General features: G+C 39.5%; 1 protein-coding gene across 1 annotated transcript in view; it reads left to right on the forward strand.

Moving 5' to 3' along the window:
• The window catches only part of RSPO3 (R-spondin 3), an 83966-nt gene that overhangs the window by 31691 nt on the left and 29954 nt on the right, over window positions 1-22321 (forward strand). Inside the window, exons 2-4 of the mRNA XM_005858963.2 lie at window positions 3192-3383; window positions 5357-5503; window positions 9789-9986. Of these exons, the coding sequence (XP_005859025.1) occupies window positions 3192-3383; window positions 5357-5503; window positions 9789-9986 (537 nt within the window). The remainder of the gene's footprint in view (window positions 1-3191; window positions 3384-5356; window positions 5504-9788; window positions 9987-22321) is intronic.

The following is a 22321-nucleotide window of genomic DNA, read 5'->3' on the forward strand; positions in this document are numbered from 1 at the left end:
TAAACCTTCCTGAAGCAATAAAATTTGCTTTCAAATTTGTACCTGCCCATATTCAAAATGCCCTGATTAAGAACAAACAAACGAGAATTTCCTTTGCCAGTTAAGACAGTCATGTCTTTACTTTTTCAAAAAAGTATTTTGTTAAAAATTTGTGGCTACAAATGAAATATGTGTTTAAAAAGCAAAGAGAGTAGTAGTAGCACAATGTGTGAGTCGACTGTGCTATATTGATCAGTAAAAGTTTTAATGAGGGAATTGTGCACCCTCATAATTTGGGTGCAAACTGTTACCAATTGTGGGACCCATACAGCTCTCTCCTGGAGAAGTTTCCAAACATCCAAAACTCAATTTTTTTAATGAAATTTATTTTAACGTTTTTTGAGGCTCTGAACATGTGAGTCATGTTTATTTTCATAGTTGATTCCTTTAAAGTTACATTATAATAGATCAACATTTCAAGGTGCTCAAAAGTCTATTGTGCCTCCTTTGAGCAGTTGCATTTGAGAGATAGGGACAGATTGGTGAGGACCAATCCAAACCATCTCCATGTAAGCTCAGAATCACAGTGCCCTGGGTTGGAATGATTTTCTTTCCAACTGAGTTCCTGAGGTCCATTTTTCCATAGAGATTTTAGGAAACGGTTTCACAGGTTTTGTTTTTTATCTACATCTCTTATTTCTTAAACTGAGTCAGTAGACTCAGAACACACGGAGCTCTCTTCACTTTAGGGTCTTTTCCCGCATAAAATGTGCCCACATTTTCTGTAAGTCTCCAATGCTGAGTTACTGGCATGAAAAATTACCCTGTTACTTGGAAAGCAGTCTTCACTTACAAGTCCCCCAGGTCCTATAATGTCTAAACCTCCTGTGCCACTTTCTATGTCCACCCCACCCCACAGAGGAGCAAGTACAGGAAAAGCAGACTTCCCTTCCCCCACACATTTCCTCAGTTTATTTACAAAACATCTTGGAATGAGAATGAGCTGCCTGTGGTTCCTGTGGCTGATTCAGGGATGGTTCCCTCCAGGCAGAGGATGCTGGTCAACTGAGTGACCTCTCTGTAGCTAACCCGTGCACCCTGTGGGAAGGCTGAGCGGGCTCATGGGTGCCCCTTCTCAGTCAGCCTGGTGGGATTTGCTTTTGTGGTAAAGAACTTAGCAATAATCAAACATCACTGTGAAACAGACTCAAGAAAGGCATGGTCCATCAGAGCCTCTCCCTCCCACCACCAACAGAATAGTCAGAAATACATGGGGATGCCTTTACACCAAGCGTGTCAAACTCAAAGGCTAACAAGGGCCAAATAAACAAGGTTTAAGTTTATGTGGGCCACAAAAAAACCCAAAAACTTCAATTTTCATAGAAACATGGGTTTATTTCAATAGAGACATGCTGAATAAAAAGGGCTGAAATAAATGAGTAATAATTAACATAAAATAATAGAACATTTTAATAAAAATTAATATTTTTTCTTGAACATTAACTTACCAGACACTGAATAACTGCACAAATTAAGAAGCATAATGCAAATAAACCTATTTTTCTTGTTCTCCGAAAGCGAAATATTTCCTGTTGCGCACACCAAACAAGTCAGTCCAAGACTAATGACGTGGCCATCGGCTGCTAAAATATTCACTGCTAGTATTAGTGGAGAGAAATGGTGCACCTGCGCATAAGGTGCATAAGGGAAATGAATGCAACATGATTATAGTAATCAGTCATTAGTGAACGTTGAAGTTCATTATTAATAACTAGAGGCCCAATGCACAAAATTCGTGCAAGGGGTTCGGCCCTCCCAACCCCGGCTGCCTCGCGGCCCTGAAGGCCCGCGGCCCCTCCCACTAGTCATTCTGGAAGGTCATTCCACCATCTGGTCTAATTAGCATATTAGCTCTTTAATATATAGGATTATGTATAACAGGATATTATAAAAATTAAGTTACAAAATTTTTATTAAAACGTTTCTGATTTATATTGGTTGGGCCGCAAAAATATTCCTTGTGGGCCAATGTGGCCCATAGGCTGCGAGTTTGACATGCTTGCTTTACACACTTATGTACCAACCTTTGCTTCTCATAATGGTCAGGATTTTGCCCTTCTGGACTCCTGAAAGGACAATAAGGCTATTAATAGTGCATTTAAATAGAGAATGCGTTAGGAGAAGAAGTCATCCCAAACACCCGCTAGATGAGAGATTCACCTTAGTTAGCAATTTTCCATCAGCTTGCACATAGGTGTTGATGACTAGTTAGTCATAAGGTTTAAAGTTGTGAGGATTTCAGGTAAACATGACTCTTCCAAACATTGGTTTATATTTGTTCAGATTGGCTAATGAATAGTCTTACCACACAAATAAGTGACTCTTGGAAACCTTGGAATTCTCAGGGATATGTGTAGAAGTAGTCCTTAGTATGGACTGGTTATGTCCTCGCCAAGTAAATAATTCCTTTGATTAAATGAAAGATGAGGGTGCAAAAACTATAAGACTTCTCTCCCAATGGATAAAATGTTGAACATAAATTATGACAAGTACTCACATATGATTCACGTGGAAATACTGGTAAGCTAAACATCATAATTTCACCTTTCTATCAATGTGAACTGATAAACATTAAATTCATGTGAGAGGAAATATTTTGGGAAAGCATTGGGAGGTGGGGCGCCCAAATAGCTACATAGTTTTAGAATCAATTGGCATTGGATCAAAGAGTAAAATTGTGTACCCGGACAAACCATAGTTGAAAAAAGATACCCTAGAACACAGTGTCCTTGCTCAAGTTAAGCCCCAGTCTATGTTGTCATCCTTGCTTGAAGAAATTAGAGACGTGCTTATCATCCACCACAGAAATGAAAAGCAAAACTAATGTGTATTGATTTCAATGAATGTGCACAAAATTACCATCTCCAATTGGCCAGGGTGGTGGTTCAATTGGATATTTTCATATACATCTATGAGGCAATATAGTCTTCTATTTCAAATGCTCAAATTTTAAGAACTTTTAAATCAGGAACAATGTATGTATTAAAAGGAAATAGTAGAGCAGAAAAAAGAGAGGGGGGAAAAATCCCAACTCATTCGCCCCTTACCACCAAATTGAAAGCTAATGAAAGAAAATGTACCCAGAGAATGTCATTGAGCTTCTATATTTACAATTTAACCTTTGTTTTTGTCTTTCTACATTTGTCCTCCAGTGCATCCTAACGTCAGTCAAGGCTGCCAAGGAGGCTGTGCGACGTGTTCAGATTACAATGGATGTTTGTCATGTAAGCCCAGACTATTTTTTGTTCTGGAAAGAATTGGCATGAAGCAGATTGGAGTGTGTCTCTCTTCATGTCCAAGTGGATATTATGGAACTCGATATCCAGATATAAATAAGTGTACAAGTAAGTGCCTACACAAAATTATGTTTTTATCTCATCCATGGGGACTTTCCAGATATGAAACAGCCTCTAGAATATTTGTGATATTCAGTGTTAAGTAAATGATAATATTTTACCTGATTAATTAGGCTAAATCCTACTTGGACTTCACCCTCAGGGCAGGACAATTTTCACCACTTATAAAAAACACTCAAGTTTTGTGTTGTTGTTGTTTTCTCTTTTTCATTGTTTCATTCCTAAGGTATAAATCATTGAACCTATGGAGAAATAGTGCAAGCATCAGTGCCATTTGAGTTCCCATTATATTTACAAAATCTAAATATTTAATGACTTAAAGAATCAATTCACTTCAGGAAGGATTCCAGTATAGATACTGAAACATTTATCAGTTGGCAATAAGTGTTGGAAATAGCACATCACCTCTCATCTGCACCTGAAAAACCTACTCTCCACACTGTAGACCAAGTAATGGTTTAAAATGTAAATTAGGGAATATCACTCCTCTATCCTACACCACATGTAGCCCTGCCTACCTCTCCAACCTCATCTACGACTACCTCTCAAACACTTTCACTAACCTCACTGGCCTTCTTACAGGATCTTCCCACCTCAAAGCTTTTGCAATTACTGTCCTACACTCACTGTGCTGGCAGTTTGCAAAGCTCTTTTGCCCACACCTTGTTTGGCTGGTTCTCGCTTTATACCCAAGATTCTACTCAGGTGTCACCTTCTCAGAGTGGCATTTCATGACCATCATATCAAAGTAACCTCTTCCTTTTATCAGTAATTTTTCATATCTTTTTTTTTTATTGTTCAAAAGTTTGTAATGGTCTTTATTATCCATGAATGAGTGAGATCATGTGGTATTTTTCCTTCATTGACTGGCTTATTTCACTTAGCATAATGCTCTCCAGTTCCATCCATGCTGTTGCAAATGGTAAGAGTTCCTTCTTTTTTACAGCAGCATAGTATTCCATCGTGTAGATGTACCACAGTTTTCTAATCCATTCATCTACTGATGGGCACTTAGGCTGTTTCCAGATCTTAGCTATGGTGAATTGTGCTGCTATGAACATATGGGTGCACATATCCTTTCTGATTGGTGTTTCTGGTTTCTTGGGATATATTCCTAGAAGTGGGATCACAGGGTCAAATGGGAGTTCCATTTCCAGCTTTTTGAGGAAACTCCATACTGTCTTCCATAATTTTTCATATCTTTATCCTACCTTTGTTGTTAATTTTTTCCAGAGCATTTATTACTCTGGAACCAGACTGCCTGGTTTTACAAACAAATCTGCTCTGTGGTTCTAGACTAGTTACACAACCTTGTGTGTCTCAGTTTTCTTATCTGTAAAATGGGAATCATAATAGGGGCCACCCCATTAGGTATTGTAAGGTTTAAATAACTTAATATTGCAAAATTCTGGTAGCAGTGTATGACTTATGGTATCATCATAGAAGAGGCAACTATTGTTATTTTTTTATTTTGTCTCTTCTCCTTGAATGTAAGCTTTGTAAAGTCTGGGCCTTGTCTCATTTTTGTGCACTGCTGTCAATAAATACCTAGAAGTGATTGGCACATATTGGGCAATCAAGTACTTGTTTGAATGAATGGACTTCAAGAACAGCACAAAGGCAATATCCTAGTATGTTTTATTACAGTTCTGATTAAACATTTCACTATTATTTATTATAAATAGATATTTGCTCTAATAAACATTCTTGGCAGTGGACTTACGGCCAAAAACTTTTTTCTAAAGCAATCAGTACAACGATTCTAAAACCAGTGACTGATGTACATCAACGAAATGACTGTGGGGGAGTCCGTAATTTAGTTTGGCAAAATAATTTTGAGCCCTAAATGTTTGTTTGACATAAAAGTCACACATGCCTATGTTGTAAGCATACAGAACTGGACCAATAACAGTTAAGTCAAGATAATAAAAAAATTATTCCTCTTTTTCTTTCTCTTTCAGAGTGCAAAGCTGACTGTGATACTTGTTTCAACAAAAATTTCTGCACAAAGTGTAAAAGTGGGTTTTACTTACACCTTGGGAAGTGCCTTGGCAATTGCCCAGAAGGGTTGGAAGCCAACAACCACACCATGGAGTGCGTCAGTATTGGTGAGGAGGAACTCTATGATTTTGAAAGATGAGAAACATCTTAGATGATAATTCAGTCTCCATGGACATGCTTCTCGTCGTCCTATTTCACAAGAACCTGAGGGACTGTCTCTATAAGGCTCTCTCCATCTTTCCATCTTAATGGTGTTTCCATAGCTTTTCCCAGCTGTATTATAGTACAATTTAACATCCTGTGGGAGTTCCATTATATCTTAGGGACTGTTAATAACTGTTTCAACTATTCTTATCATTACTTTGTATCATTCTTTAATGAAGTTTTACTTATAGTGAGATATATATATATATAGTGGCCAGATTATTATGACTGGCCAGATTATTATGACCACCCCATCAGTACAATGAAGTGAATTAGTTATGCAAATAATAATAATATAAAACCTTGAGAGTATTTGCTTAGGAAGTTTTCAATATTCAGTATTTTTGGAAGTGTCAATGAAGTACTGATGGGGTGGTCATAAAAATCTGGCCGGTCATAATAATCTTGCCACTCAGTGTATATATTGGTCTTGAACTAAATTCCCACCTTAGGGCAAAACCGTGGCAAAACACCTAGGTCTAATCTCAGTCAGTGACCTAAGTTACTCTCCAAGGGGAGAAAAACATGCTCAGTGGGTAGATCAAACACCTAGAGAACTGGAGCTGATACAGTTAAAATTCTTACCCTTTCCTTTCACACTGCTTTGCTGAAATGTCCTGCTACGCGGGTATTCAGAAATGAGGAGAGATTTTTGGACTTACTCAAACTGACAGAGGAGACAGTCCCGGGGTCTGATTAATTGCAGGCCGAGTTTCCTGGGGGGGAGGTCCCTCAGACAAGTTGTTTGTCTAAATAACAGATCACTGTCAGGCTATATTTTCCTTCTTTTAAATGCTGTGCAGCTACTACAGCTACAAGTTTGATGAACACTTGGGGAGCAGATGCTACACCAAATGGGAAAACAGCGTACTAAATCTCAAAGTCCCCTGGGCAAGAGCTGCAGGAACCTTTGATGCTGCGCTGGCTGCGCTGATGTTGGCACACAAATGTCCTCCTGATTCAGTACAAGATAGTCGTCTCCAGGACTCCCCCCGGGTCCCCACAATCCGATCCATTAGAATCTAAAGCGCTGGGGTAATAACCCTAACGTGGGGTTTAACCATTTCAGGCCCACTCAGAACACTTCTTTCTAAGCACAATTTTTGGCAGAGTGAAATAGATGGATGATATTTTTAAGATAACTTCAGAAGCATCTGGAAAACAACAGTCCTGAAACAGTTCATGGCTCATTTTGGTTTGCCTTTTTCCCCCCCTCTAGTCAATAAAACACACACACACACACACACACACACACACACACACACCACCTTAGAAATAAGGTGTTTTATCTATTTGTAGGTACCAAGGGTTGATGATTAGAGGTAATAAATTCCAAACTGTGAAAAAAGATAGGAAACAATTCTGTAGAATATTCAAACAGGATGTGCTGCAAAGAGTTTGTGGTATTTCTCCACCCAGGAAAAGGGGCACCTGCTTGGATTTTCTTAGTTGCTGAAAGTATTGCAGTCAGTCCTTAAAAGGCTATTTATTTTAAATAGATCAATGCTTTCTTATCAGAGAGAGCATTTAACACCTGGAGCTATTGGATTAGCCTTTAAAGCTGACTGGCCATTTATATTACCATTAAGATAAGACTATTTTTAATAAATTAAATTAAAGAAATTACATCATTTAGAATATGGGTCCGCAGTCTAAAAGGCATTTCGTGAATCTGGCTCGCTGAACAGGTATACACGACTTGGAACACACTAGCAGCACAAATCAGCAGCTTTGGTTCAGGCTGGCTCTTGTTGCTTGCTCCCTATGGGGTGTCTCCCATCACGTGGTGTCTAGCCTACCAGCACTACGCAGGCCAGGCCCATGGGCTTCCCGAGAATTTCATGAAAAATGATGACCTGCTTGATTATCACAAAGGGCCATTAAAGCCTATTCCTTTAACAAATATGAAAACTAGGACTCGGAGAGCTGAAATGATGATCCCAAGGACACAAGTGAGTTATTGTCGGTGCTGTAACGATGACCTTGACTCTAGCTCTGTAGTGTTCACCCAACAGGTTAAAGAATGTTTTCTCTCTTTGCTAAAATCTACACTATATGACTTGTTTCTTACCCAGACTTTCAATTGACAGGAAAGGTCATAAACAGAAAACACCACCCTGATATAGAGCTGGGGCGAAAGACTTACCAACATACCCGTTACCATGGTTGGCAGGTCCAATTAAGCACAAATATCCACTGACCCCAATTTTATAGGGGAATGCACTTCTTCTACTTTGGACTCCAGATATTTGCTTCCTTTCTGAACTGTCATTCCATTCTGTCATCCTTATTGCTTCTCTCGGAAAGTTGTTTAAGTAGTGAAAGGGGGAAGATATTCAGCTCCAAAGAGTGAGTAGCAAGAACATACCCTTGCTATGTTCTCTGTGGAACCACATAGTTAGCCAACAAGAATGAGAGCGATATCATTACTAGAATTTCATTGTTAGAATCATTCATCATCTGACGGAGGACTTAGATTTTTATTTTTCCATGTGATTTCTTGGAGGTCTTTTTCTTTGTTGTGTTCAAGATCCACTGCTTTTTAGTGATTAATATGGGGGTGGAAGATATTTCCTTAACTGGCAAGAGTTATGGTATCATTAAGTGACTTGGTTGCTCTAATAATGGTATAACTGAGCATGAAGACTATTTTGAAAGTGGTACAATAAAGTTCACTTGAGTTCATAGAAACTTAAATTTGCTTATCTAATCATTTCCATTTAACTCTGTGTTACATTCAGATATCTGAAAGTGACCAAAAAGCATGTGGAAAAATGTATGGCAAATGGATTTAAATTTCTAAAACATTTAGGTTCTTTTTCTTGAGAATGTATGAAATATAGCATTCTGTCTTAAAGTAAGGATTCTTTAAATCGGAAGGCAGTAAGAAAATTTTTTGGAAACTTGTTTTTGTGGAAAGGGAGTCATATCATCTGAAAGAGTTACTGTTGCAAGCTGTTACAGTTATTGTAAGTTAGGAAGTTTCATAGACATAAATATAAGAATAGCACCTTGCAGATACTTATTTTCATTAGAAATGCAAAAGTCTGACCTTGAAAAGGCATGATTGAAAGGAAGAGATTAATACATAAAGAAAAAGGAACACCTCTATAAAAAAAAAGCTTTAGAGAAAGTACATCAGTTGATCTTAGGAATCACTCGTCAAGTTAATTTTAGAAGCAGTCTATCAGCTGAAATTGACCCAGAATTCACTTAGAATAGATGTTTCCATGCCTGAACCATATCTATATATATAAAAAGCCAGATCAGGGGGCGGGGCCAGAGGCCAACCTCCCGTGGCCCCTCCCCCTGGCTAGCCCCGCCCCCTGTTTGGCCGCGGCCCCTCCCCCACCTAGCCAACCTCCCGCAGCCCCTTCCCCCAGCCGGCCCAGCCCTGATCGGGGCCCTGATCAGGATGGGCTGGCCGGCCAACCTCCCGCTGTCTCCTCCTCCCAACAGGCCTGGCCCCGACCTGCCGATTGGGGCCAGGCCGGCTGGACCCCACCCATGCACTGGGCCTCTAGACCATTAATAAATAATAGTATTTAAATGCTCAAGAGCAATGGAGTAGAACAGGTAGTGGGTTGTAGGCTAAGGACCCAGATTCATTTTTCGCTTTACCATTATGTATGTAGCACAGAAGTTCTCAAAGTGTGTTCTCAGTACTTGCAAATCAGTATTGCATGTATTGTTAGAAATGCAAATTCTCAGGCCCCATCCCAGACAGCTGAATCAGAAACATGGGGTGGGGCCCAGAGTTCTGTGTGTTAGCTCTCCTGGGGATTCTGTTATTCGCTATAGTTTGAGAATCCTCTAATGCATAATAATGACTATTCTATCAAGTTATGATCAGGATCAATCAATAATTGCCCAGTGCTCAGAACTTATAAAACACTGGCTAATTGTGAGTAATTGTATTAGTTGCTGGTTAATCAAATCTAAAGTGAACAGAAAACCTAATGCAAGAGTGAATTTACCTGATAATACGTGTACTAAAAAACTGAAAACAGTCTATTCCTGCCTCCCCCTTTCTCTTTGTTCTATCTTTGTCATCTTGCCCAACTCTGTTCTGCTGGATTTCTGCTCAGAATTTGGGCAAGTATTGATGGCAGCAAACCTTTGTGTTTATTTAACAATCGTGGGAATATTTGCGCGCCCGCTGACGCTGTTTCTGCTGTTCTGTTGCAGTGCACTGTGAGGCCAGTGAGTGGAGTGCTTGGAGTCCATGCACGAAGAAGGGGAAAACATGCGGCTTCAAAAGAGGGACTGAAACCCGGGTCCGAGAAATCACACAGCATCCGTCAGCGAAGGGTAACCTGTGTCCCCCGACCAGTGAGACGAGAAAGTGTACAGTGCAAAGAAAGAAGTGTCAGAAGGGAGAACGAGGTACTAAAAGATATGCTTGTTTGCATCTTCATAATTTGATGGAAATTTCACTTTATTTCTTAGGACACATTTAGTATTACCATACATCTCTGCAGCCCTAAAATGTGTTCTGACCAAAGAATGTGTGGGCTGTAAATTAGAGAATATAGATGTGTAATTGTGTGTTTTTTTTTACATGGAGCTGATAGCAGAACTTTAAACTGCTATAGAGGTGTGCTCACTGACTCCTGGTGAAGGAGGCTGCATCATGGGAATTTAGGCCTATTTGGGAGGAGGTGTGGATTCTCTTTTTTCTACTCCACCTGCCTGCTGCCTAGAAAATTTGGGGGGAGCCTCATAACCACAAGGTATAATACCATGCGGTATAAGATCACGGTGAAGAGACACCAGAAAATAAACATATTCCTTTGTTCGTTGCCTACAAACCAAAGAAGTACAGTTAGGATGTAAGCTTTTCTAGCTAACATATTTTAAAGGTTACATAGGATTTTTAAAATATTTAAATATATATGTTTTTTAAAAATATATTTTTATTGATTTTAGAGAGAGGAAGGGAGAGAGATAGAGAGCTAAAAACATCTATGAGAGAGAAACATCGATCGGCTGCCTCCTGTTGGGGATTGAGCCTGAAACCCGGGCATGTGCCTTGACCGGGAATGGAACCCTGACCTCCTGGTTCATGGGCTGACGCTCAACCACTGAGCCACCTCAACCGGGCTAAATGTATATATGTTTTTAATATTCACTTTACATTTGAGGTAAAGAACCAAGCCATATTTTATAAATATCATACCAACATTAATGACATGTTATCCTCCAGATTTTATTCATAGTCTGCTAACTTTATATAACAGATTACAGAATCTTAATGATCAGTGTTCAATAACTCTGTGTCAGAGCTTGTTCTGAAGTCTTATGATTACCAAGGAGAAATATACCATTTCATATGATGTTTTAAGGTGATTAAATACATATTGGTCTTTAAAGTTTAATTTTTTTCATCTTCCTCACTAATGTCTTCAGCACCAGTGTCTACCAATATGTTACATAGCTTTATAAAACTACTAGAGGCCCAATGTACAAATTCATGCATGGGTGGGGTCCCTCATTGTGGCCTGGGGGATTGGGCCGAAACTGGCAGTTCAATGCCACCTGCCACTCCTGCCTGCTGCTCCCGCTCATCCTGACCCCCCTGTGCCTGCCACAGGCTCATGCCCAGTCAGTCCTGATTGGGAGAGGCTTGCACTCGCCAGCCATGAGCCCTGCATCTGGCACCATCCGCAGGGGGGTGGAGGGGAGCTAGGACCCAATCCACCCTCCAGGCGGGCAGTGGGATGCCTTTGCCAACCTGGGATCCAGATCCCTCCCGTTGACATTCGCGCCGCCGGTTGTAAGACTGCTTTTATATCTTTCTTCCTTGCGGAGCGTCTAGAAAGGGAAAGTAGCCATGGTGTTGGAGGACAAGGATGCTGTCGGATCTTGCCAGTGGCGCCAGTCTGTCGGTGCCTGGCCCATTCTCGGGAGATTGGACCTGCAGGACTACTGAGGGAGTGAGTGGCTGCTGCCGGGCTGGTGGGCCACAGGGACAGGTCTGCCAGCTGAGCAGCACTCCCACTGTGGGAGCGCACTGACCACCAGAAGGCAGCTCCTGCATTGAGCGTCTGCCCCCTGGTGATCAGTGTGCGTCCTAGTGATCAGTAGATCAGTTGTTTGGTTGTTCAGTCCTAATGGTCGCTTAGGCTTTTATATATATAGATTGGTAGTTATCTGGTAAGTCATTAAATCATCCCTCAATTAACTGTCAATTAAAAATAGTTTAGCTGCCTCTGTAATTGAACTTCCTTTGCTTATTTCATTCATTCATTCATTCATTCAAGATCATTTTATTGAATTTTTACTTTATGGCCATGCACAATTTTAAGCCCTGGAGATTTACAACTGAATAGGGTAAAATTTCTATCCTGAAGGTTCACTCAGAATCCTATGGAGGGTTAAGATGTTTAAACAGATAATCACAATATCCTATATTAGGGAAGATTATATGTGTGTGAACAAGTCCAATGGGAACACAGAGAAGGGTGCTGAGCAAACCTGAATATTGCTTATCTAAGGCAGAACTTGGGTCACCTGTACTTTGCAATGTCTTTCACTATCCCAAATGCACCAGCAATCATCAGAATGTATAAAGCTATTGTTGTCATTAGTAATCAAGTAGTTAATATGATTAAATTATTGAAGACATGAATTATTTTAAAGGGATCTTCAAGCTTTTGCAAATTTGTAAGATTAAAATTAGGTTTTGATTAAAATTAGGTTTAAGGAATGAAAGTTGGCTAGTGAAAAAGGTCTTTCTGGCATTAGTTACCAATTAATTTAAAACATCTTAGATTTTAGAAGTTGAATTTGGAAATCAAATATTTCATCACTCTACTTGTTGTTAAGCTCCCATAGCCGTACATTTACTTATGTTTACTAAATTTTCTTGAAATTTAATGACTTACAGGTGGTCTTCACTCATACTAGGCTTTCCACAAAGATTCTACACTGCTAATAAGTATTCAGTATACTTGTCTTTTCAAATATAAGTGAAAAAAAATCTTATCTAATAGAAAAAGTAAATTATGGTACTAATTGCATTTTATTTCTTTACTTGAGAATGTGGTCTTCTAATATATTTTTCTGGCACTTGACTTAAAACATTAACATTAAAAATGTCAGTCTTTAAAACTAAGAATGGATAAGACAAATAATGTCACAAGAAGTTTAAAAATAGTAACCTGTGCTGTAAGCTTGGCTTAAAAGTTTCTTTTCTGGTCTTTTTTTCTTCCCTCAGATAGGATATGGTAACATTTCATATTACAGAGGAACTTTATACAACCATAAAAATGTATGTGTTTATTACTTTTCAAATTTCATAATACACAGACAACCAAGTATGAAATATGGATAGCATTTGCAATTAAATACCAGATTCAGTTCCAGTTTTATTAATCTTCATACATCTTTTTATGTCTGTCAAATATTTTTTTCAAGTAGCCTAAAAGTTTAAGATAGAAAGGAAACAAGTTATTTCTTAATTCATTACTTCTCTAATCTAACATTTATCTTATATTGTTTTAATGGTAACTTATCAAATATCCTATTGAACATGGAGAAACCAAATAGAAAAGTATTTATGAACTCTAGGTAGACCACTATACCACATCAAAATAATATTACCCAGAGTACTCTCACTTAGGCTCTGAGATTATATATATATACTAGAGGCCCGGTGCACAAAAATTTGTGCACTGGCAGCGGGGGGGGAGTGTCCCTCAGCCTGACCTGTGCCCTCTCCCAGTCTGGGACCCCTCAGGAGATAACCACCTGCTGGCTTGGGCCCGCTCCCCGGGTGGCAGATGGCAGGCCCAATCCTGCAGTGCCTGCCCCGCCTCCCCGGGTCACAGATGGCAGGCTCAGATCCCACACTGGGTCACAGATGACAGGCTCGGATGGCGGCAGGGGGAGGTGGACGATGGCGCCCCCCCGCCCCGCCGCCCCAGGTTGCACACGGGAGTCCCAGATGGCAGCAGGCGGGGGGGGGGGCGGATTGCTCTGTCCCGCCCCGCCTACAGTATGCAAATTTAACAGCCATCTTTGTTAGGTTAATTTGCATACTCTTCTGATTGGCTGATGGGCATAGCGAAGGTACGGTCAATTAGCATCTTTGTCTTTTATTAGTGTAGATAATAAACACAATAAAGTGATAAAGACATGATTTCTCCTACCACTCTTAAATGCTTATAGATTCATAAAAGAAGATCTTTTCAATTCATGACTGGAGCATTTCTGGGGAGTAAGCTAAAAGAAAAGACTCTTTAAAATAAATTTAGCCTGAATATCTTGAATTTAAACTTACATCTATCATCCCCACCTAAGAGGTTAACAATAGACAGAGGTAGATAAGCCATTTTTGGAAAAGGTGTGGAGCATGTGTTCAGGATTTTTCTGTTGGGCCGTGATTGCCAAAGGCAAGGTCTCCAGGGAAGAATGATAAGATCCAGAAATGACTTTTCAAAATGCACACAAAGAGACTGAATAGAAGGAACTAGGTTTCAGTAACAGGATGGATTATTCTAGTTGTGAGATGCATATACATATATATTTGAAAAATTGTTTGCGAATAATACACACATACACATTTTTCTTTACTTATATTTTTCTCGTGCTTAGAATGGTCATAGTAAATGAATCTATGAAGGAAAATGTAATATCTCTATCCCCAAATCTGAATTTTTATCTGATGTACTTTTTTGTTTGTACCCTTTAAGATTATTTTGCTTTACCTGACATGTTACCTTTAACTTTTCCATCAATTACCAGCTTTAATAAGTTATAACCATTGCAATAGTTTCTAGCTTGAGCTATCTCAATTAAATTATATATCTAAAATGTCAAAGATGTATAACATATTTTAAGAGATTATAAAGTCTAACACATATAGACTATCATATATGCATTAAAACAATATATTGAAACTAGAGACCCAGTGCATGAATTCGTGCATGGGTGGGGTCCGGCTGGCCTGCTCCAATGGGGAACCATTGGGCCAGGCCAGCGGGGGAGAGGGCCTATGGGTGGTTGGTCAGCTGGCCCCACTCCCAATCTGGTTGTTAGGGGCCGATCGGGGGCTGGGTTGGCCAGGGACGGGGCGCCTGTTTGGAGCCCGGATCAGGCTGGTTGGCTGCCGCAGTGTGCACCATAGCCACCAGTCATTCCGGTTGTTCTGGTTGTTCTGCCGTTCTGGTTGCTGGGCTTTTATATATATAGATAGAAATAAACAAGGAGAAAATGCACTTTCAATGGTTGTCAACTTATACTTATTGACTCCTTTGATTTACTTGGTGTAACCATCTTAGATAGATAAAGGGAAGTGAAACAGGACAATGCAGTATACATGTGCCTATATTTGAGGCAAAAGGATAATTTTTGTGTGTATGTAGGGGTGGGCATAGGAAGACCAAACATGTTTATTAATTTGCACATCCTTTAACTGACTGAAGAAAATTTCCTATAGATATGGGGTTAATTAGAAAAGAATGAAAGAAATTTTGTTCCTTGCCTAATTGCATGGAGAGCATACTAATTCATTGCATGCAATGCATGATAGAAATGGAGGAGAAGAGTAAGTCACAGAAGAAATAGGGTTGCCTCTACTTTCTTGGTGTCAAAAAGAAACACCATCCTTCCCACCAGAGAGAGAGAACAGGAATCCATTAAAACAAAAATAAATAAAATATCCAGAGACATTTCCAGGGAAGAAACAGTGTGGGGATGATTGCATTATTTGAACATATTGCAGGTTGCCTTATGTGCCTTTCCCAAATTAAAGGTAACGTAGCAAAATCTAATAGGTTTTACACAAAAGAAACGTGTTATATGTTAACTTATAAATCGCTATTACTACTTCAAATACCACTATTATATATGCATTGTGTTTATCATGAGCACTATATTTAAAATTACAGCAAAAACAGTTTTAAAAAAATCAAGCAAATAAAAAGTGAGTCTGCTTGGTTCCTAGGTACCCTCCTCAGTTTGTTAGTTTACTTCCTAAAAGCTTTGTAACAATGATTCCAGTGGTGAATGGCTGCGTTTTCTACAAGAAGTATTTATATTAAATATTTTTTTCAAATTCAAAACAATATATTTAGCCAATATTTTCTGAACAGTTTTCAAAATCCCAATCAATGGATTGGTTAGCTCAAAATCGCAGGGTGCCAACTGGCTTAGAGTATGTGCATGATGTCCTCTCCCCACCTGTGCTCCATGGAGGAAGACCAGCTGGCCGGCGGCTCATCCTGTTTAAGCACTGGAGGGTGGGACCTGTCTACTCCTCCCTACACCCAATCAGTGGACTAGCTCTTTGCCATACGTCAGAGACCATGTGAAAAAGTGCAGAGCTGAGACAGTAATGGCTTTAGAGACTGTGGTTCTCCACCTGCACGATTTTGCTCCCCAGGGGACATTTCTGATTATCACAACCTGGAGGAAGGGAATGCTATCAGCAGGTAACAGTAAAGACTGGGATGCTGCTAAATACCCTACATGCACAGGACAGCCCCTACACAACAAAAATTATCTGCTGGTGGCAAGGAGGAGAAGCTGTCTCTGATATCTGTCTTTGATATCCCTCCTTGGGTTCTAGTCAGTTCCTACCCCAATGGGTTTGTTCAGATTCTGGGGAGGGCCTGTTGCCACCAACGAAAACCTGCACATGCTCTGAAGCTTTGGTAACAAGGACAAGATGGTAGAACAGAAGGGAAATCCCGCCCTCCTCCCCAAGTTAATATAAAAATGATAAACCAATTTTATTAAAAAATTAGTGTTCTTTTCATTTAAAATATTTCAGTGTCACATGAAAATGTTCAGCTATGTTAAAACCTCCAAGAGAGGTAGTCCCTTGCAGTAAATAACACCTTTTGCTCTCAGAGAGATGTGCCCTAATATAAATGTATGTACCTCCTCCTAAAGGCTACTTTGCAATCCCCTTGTATGTTCTTACGTGTGTCCATCTTAAAGAAAAAACTCAGCTAAAAATAAGAAACTTTTTGTTTCATGCCTTGCAACCCTAGGTACTATACCATTTTAAAAAATTCCACCATCAGTTATCTCTTTATAATTAATACTGAATTCGTATTACCCCATTTTTTGTAGGCTACCTAAGATTTGGTGGACATCATTCACGGTGGTCAAAATTTATGGTGGGAAATACTTGTGTTACCATTATCCATGCAGTCCGTTCCTTGCTATGGTGACAGAATAATTTATAGTTCTCTCTGTTGTGTTGATATGTACCTCAGCATCCCTCTTCTAAAACCATCTTTATCATAAATTATCCAGACAAAAGATTTTTTGTGATGTTTATAAATTTTTAAGGTTTTTCGACGTAACACACGTGGGTCAGTTTATTAAATACAATAGTAGCTGTAGTACACAAAGCATTCTTCAGCCCCTGAGCAAACAATGATTTTGCCACTGTTTAGATTCTGTGCGTGAAGTGAAGTTGTTCAGTGAGCCTTTGCTGTATAACAAATGATCCCAAAACCTAGAGGCTCAAAACAACAATAACAATAAATGTGAATGAGCAATTGAAGCTGAGGTCCCCTGTGCAGTTCCCTCTGGGCTCCCTCATGTGGTTGGCTGGCTGAGGACTAAGGAAAGTGGGCTATGTTTCTATCATTATCAGAGTAGCTAGGGGTTCTATAAGGTTTAAAAAGGGAGAGGAAAAACAGCTTCTCTTGAAGAGGGTCTGGGGGGATAAATGCAATGCAAGGAGACTTGACTTGGGGTGGTGAACACACAATACAATGTACAGATGACGTACTGTAGAGTTGTACAGCTGAAACCTATGTAATTTTATATTTTATTTTTTAAATATATTTTATTGGCTTTTTTACAGAGAGGAAGGGAGAGGGATAGAGAGTTGGAAACATCGATGAGAGAGTAACATTGATGAGCTGCCTCCTGCACACTCCCTACTGGGTATGTGCCCGCAACCAAGGTACATGCCCTTGACCGGAATCGAACCTGGGACCCTTGAGTCTGCAGGCCGACACTCTATCCACTGAGCCAAACCGGTTAGGGCATGAAACCTATGTAATTTTATTAGCCAATATCACCCCAATAAATTCATTAAAAAAGGTAAAAAATAATAATAAAATAATAAAACAATGAACCCATAATGAGAAGGCAAGGGGTGTGTGTGTGTGTGTGTGTGTGTGTGTGTGTGTGTGTGTGAGTGAAAATAAACAAATGGTAGAGGGACTGAATTGAAGATTAGATGGAAAGAGAAATACATATGGAAAAGAACAGAAACATGGTAGATTAAGAGGTTTTGAAGAATTTACCATTTATACCCATTCTGTCCATGTTAATAATAATAGCCTATTGGTGCCAGACACTGTGCTAGAAATTTTATGTTTGGATTAGTCCATCAGTAAAAAATATACCTCATTCTATTTGGGGTCTGCTTTGACAGCAATGTATAAGGATTACACCATTTGAGTGGTTCATTTCCGTTCGTGGTGCTAAATATATTTTAATGTAAACAAGTTTGAGAATGTTTTTGCTTCAATGATATCACAGAATTTAATTATAACCTGGTTGCATTTGTTTGGTCACACCTCTTGGGAGGCCTAAGGACAAGGTATCCAGTCCTTTTTGCCAGGCTGTAACAATCTACAAAGTTGGTCTGTAACGCTCCTATGAAGAAGTTGCTGGAGTAGATAAAAGGAGAACACGATAATGATCTATGGAAAGAATCGTTCTTTTGTGCCTTCAAATGTGGGCTGTCTTCTCTGCCAAAGAGGTTTCAGCAACAGCAGCAGTTTCAAGGAGTGACTGTATTAGGGAGGTAGGAAAGAGGACAGGCGCATGAAAGGAGGAAGTGTCTTTTTGCTGGAGAAATGTTTACTTTGTAATTAGCAAAGGACAAGAAGGCCCTTTTGGAAACTATACTTGGGGGTCCAAAATTTAAATTTATGCTGATGCTCTCCCAGCCTCTCTCTAGGGAACCCTCCTAATTGGCAGGGATCTCAGCTGGCTAGAACAGGCTGCAAAGGAAGCCAAGGTCTTGGGGTCATTTCTCCGAAGAGCCCGTTAACTCAGCTCTGTTCCACAGCCACAAGCTGTATCTTTAACCCTACTTAACCATCTTGAAAACGTACATCAGTACATCAACATGGTGGTCACACACACACACAAAAAAATACATATATTCACCTCGAGACCAAAACAGAAAGTATACAGAGACATTTTCATTTTTGCCAGCATAAACAAATGTTTTTGTAAATGTCTTAGCAAACTCTAATGAAGACCTCAGCTACTCCTGGAGCAAACCGCGAAGATAAAAACTATCCACACAGGTATATGTTACAAGTGCGCCAATCATCAATGCTCATGACCTTGTGGGCTGACATAAACCGCGATGCCAACATCTGAAATATAAGATTCAGAGTGGCAGGGACTTTGTTTTTGTTTGTCTCTTTTGCTCATTTGATATCCTAGACACCTAAGAGTGTCTAGCACATGACTGGTGCTTTAATAACTATTTGTGAAGTGTATGAAGGTATCGTGGCCTGGCCTTTTATTTATTACTAGAGGCCCGATGCACGAAATTTGTGCAAGAGTAGGCCTTCCTTCCCCCGGCTGCCGGCACCAGCTTCCCTCTGGCCCCCGGCAGGCACCCGGGACCCAGGCTTCCCTCCAGCAGCCCGCAGGCACCCAGGACCCGGGCTTCCCTTGCAACCCCAGCTTCGTCTGGAAGGATGTCTGGAAGGATGTCTGGTCTAATTAGCATATTTGTGCTTTTATTATTATAGATTCCTCTTCTGCCCTTTACAAATTGGAAAATACAATAGAAATAATCTCTTACACAACATCTTCATGAACCATGGAGTGTGTTTTTACAAAGGAAGAAACAGTACTTTAGAAGTAAGAGAGTCCTACTCCTTTTAACTCTAGTCTACAGCACCTCACTTTTCATGTCCTAAATGGAAATGCTTTTTTTATAATTTTTTAAAATATATTTTTATTGATTTCAGAGAGGTAGGGAGAAGGAGAGAGAGATAGAAACATCAACAATGAGAGGCAATCATTGATCAGCTGCCTTTTTTCTGAACCCTCCCCCCCGCCCCGCCCCCTCACCCTGTTGAGCTAGCCAGCAACCTGGCATTCGTTCTGACTGGGAATTCAACTGTGACCTCCTTGGTTCATAGATCGACACTCTACTCCTTAGCCATACCGGCCAGGTGCTTGTTTTTATAATTTTTATTTGTCTTTTAGTTTCTTCAAATACATTCTTTTCAAATACATGTAATTATTGCTTGAATAGAAAAACAATATATCAGTAGTTATCCCCCGTTGATAACCCCTTCTCACGAAGCTCACCGTTAACCCCCCTTTGTATTCATCAGACATTTTAGTTGAAAATGACAGATTTCAAATTACCTTAAACCAAAAGCAAACTATTGGCTTTAGCCACAGCTTGCTCTGAGGGCTTAAACAATATCACTTGGTTCTTTCTCACCATTTCAACTCATCCTGCCTCTGTTTCTCATTGTTTATTGGCCTGCTTCTTCCTGCTGCAGAGAGCTTTTCCCCTAAACTCAGGGGAAAGCCGACTCTAGGCAGCCCTAAGTCTACATCCACATTGCTCTCAATCCAAAAGAATGGTTCTCTCTCGCTCTCTCTCAGTGTTCACTCACCCAATCTCATGAATGGACTCAAATGGACTCTGCTGGAATCACATGTCCACCCTTGAAGGAATCACTGAGGCAGGAGGACTGCGCTAGTGTAATTGGTCTGCCTGTGCTGCATGTCCATTATTAAAGCCAAGGAACATATGGGCCACTTTGAGTGGCAAGTCTTTGTAGAAACAAGGGGGCTAGGCTGACAACAGTTGCAAAAGATGCCCTTCTGAAAAAAAATTCAAATTTTACAAAATACAGAAGCTTATACTTTTTTATAAGGTAATCCTACCCTATATTATATATGGAAAAACATTTAAGTGAGGAGGAATAACTAAAGTTTTCTCCATCTATATTAGACTAGAGAGGCCTGTATAGCTTAATGCTAATGACATTTTAATCTGTGTGTTTTCCCCTGATTTCTGTGGTTTGCTAGAAACATTTTTATGTGAGTAAACTGGCTCTGAAATGAATAGGAAAATAACCCACTGCTCATGTGAGTGGTTTCTGGGATTGATTTGTGCAAGCTTAAGTAAAGGCATGTCCATTTCCATTTCTAGCTGCTGAGTGTTCTGTGTGAAATGTACCAGTGTGGGTAACGACCTTTTGCTTGATTATGAACCCGGCCACTGGAACGTTAAAATTAACTCAAACCTAATTACTGAACTCTTATGTTTATACTGTGTATACACCACCCGGTCATAACTCTAGCCTCTGTGAGCCCAGGCTGCCATAATTGAGAAATTTGCCTTGTAAAGGGTTGTTTTGTTTATTTGTTGTTTCTGCTGGAAAAGCCTGCTTTTCTTATTTTTGCAAAGAATCTGATTTAGGAAAGAGGTTCTGAACAGAGTCCAATTACATTTTCTATCTCAATGCAAAACACGTGCATTTTAAATGAGATATTCCTTTTACTTTTGCATCACATGAAACCTAGAAGTTTAGAAGCACAGTGCCACTTATTTTTTACTGACGTTTTATAAAATGTCACATTTTTTGGGGGCAAGAAAATGTCAACATACCAAATTCACACTTGGGAAATATGAATAATTGCTGATTCCAAAAATAAGACAGACATAGACATGTATGCACGCTTAGAATTGGCAGTTAACATCTAATTAATTGCAAAGGATCAGCAATTACCATCTGATTTATTTCAATCTTATTACTCTATTTACAGAAATAATAACCGAGTTTTCCATAATGTAATTAGTAGAATGCTAATTTGCTAATTATTCTTATGGACTATGGACATGTGATAGTGAAATATCCCTTAGAATAGTAAGTACTCACTGTAAACATCTGATATAACACATACCTGCTTTCCATGCAACACCAAAATCATAAAATAATTTGGTTTTGTTTCAAATTTGTTTGTTCCAATAACTGAAATACAGTTTACTAAGTATTTCATAGGAATTATGGTGGATTCACACTTAGTGTGACAAATTCTGCTTTGAAATGTTCAGGAGAAGGGAGTGTTTATGTGTAATTTCTCTCAGCCCGTGTGTCCCTCTTCCTACTGTGGATCCTGCCTTGTCATCTTTTCCTGCCATGCCTGCAGGTTTCCTCAATTTTCAAAGAATTATCTGCTCATAGCCTCATTGTTTCTTTTTGTGTTTTTCTGTTTTGTTTTGTTTTGTTTGTTTGTCTGTTTGTTTTTGTTTGTTTGTTTGTTTTCATGTTTAATCCTTGCAGCATCAGTTTGGTGAAGTAAAAACGTGCTGAAATTGTTTGAAAGGCAGAGCCATCTCAGTTCAACTCCCCGGCTAGCTGTTCGTTTCTTTGTTTCGTTTTTACGAAAGCATTATTTTTAGTATCAATAACGACAAACCTGGATAGTAACTTTTCTCCTGGCTTTGTTCTTATTACTGTAATAAAAGTCTCTATAATGTTCATAAGCTGACCCAGTCACTTTCTATCAGAGGTAAAAGAGTTGACATTTCATAGTATTTAGAATACAGGCTCTGGAACCACATACCTGTTTTTAAATCTCACTGGTGCTTTTAACGAGTTCTATGAATTTAAGCAAATGACTGGCCTTTGCATGCCCTGTTTTCCTGGGGATGACAACAGTTACTGCGAGGCGTTATGTAGTGAGGAGTTGCT

This window comes from Myotis brandtii, unplaced genomic scaffold (genome assembly GCF_000412655.1).
Source record: "Myotis brandtii unplaced genomic scaffold, ASM41265v1 scaffold123, whole genome shotgun sequence".
Classification (NCBI taxonomy): Eukaryota; Metazoa; Chordata; class Mammalia; order Chiroptera; family Vespertilionidae; genus Myotis; species Myotis brandtii.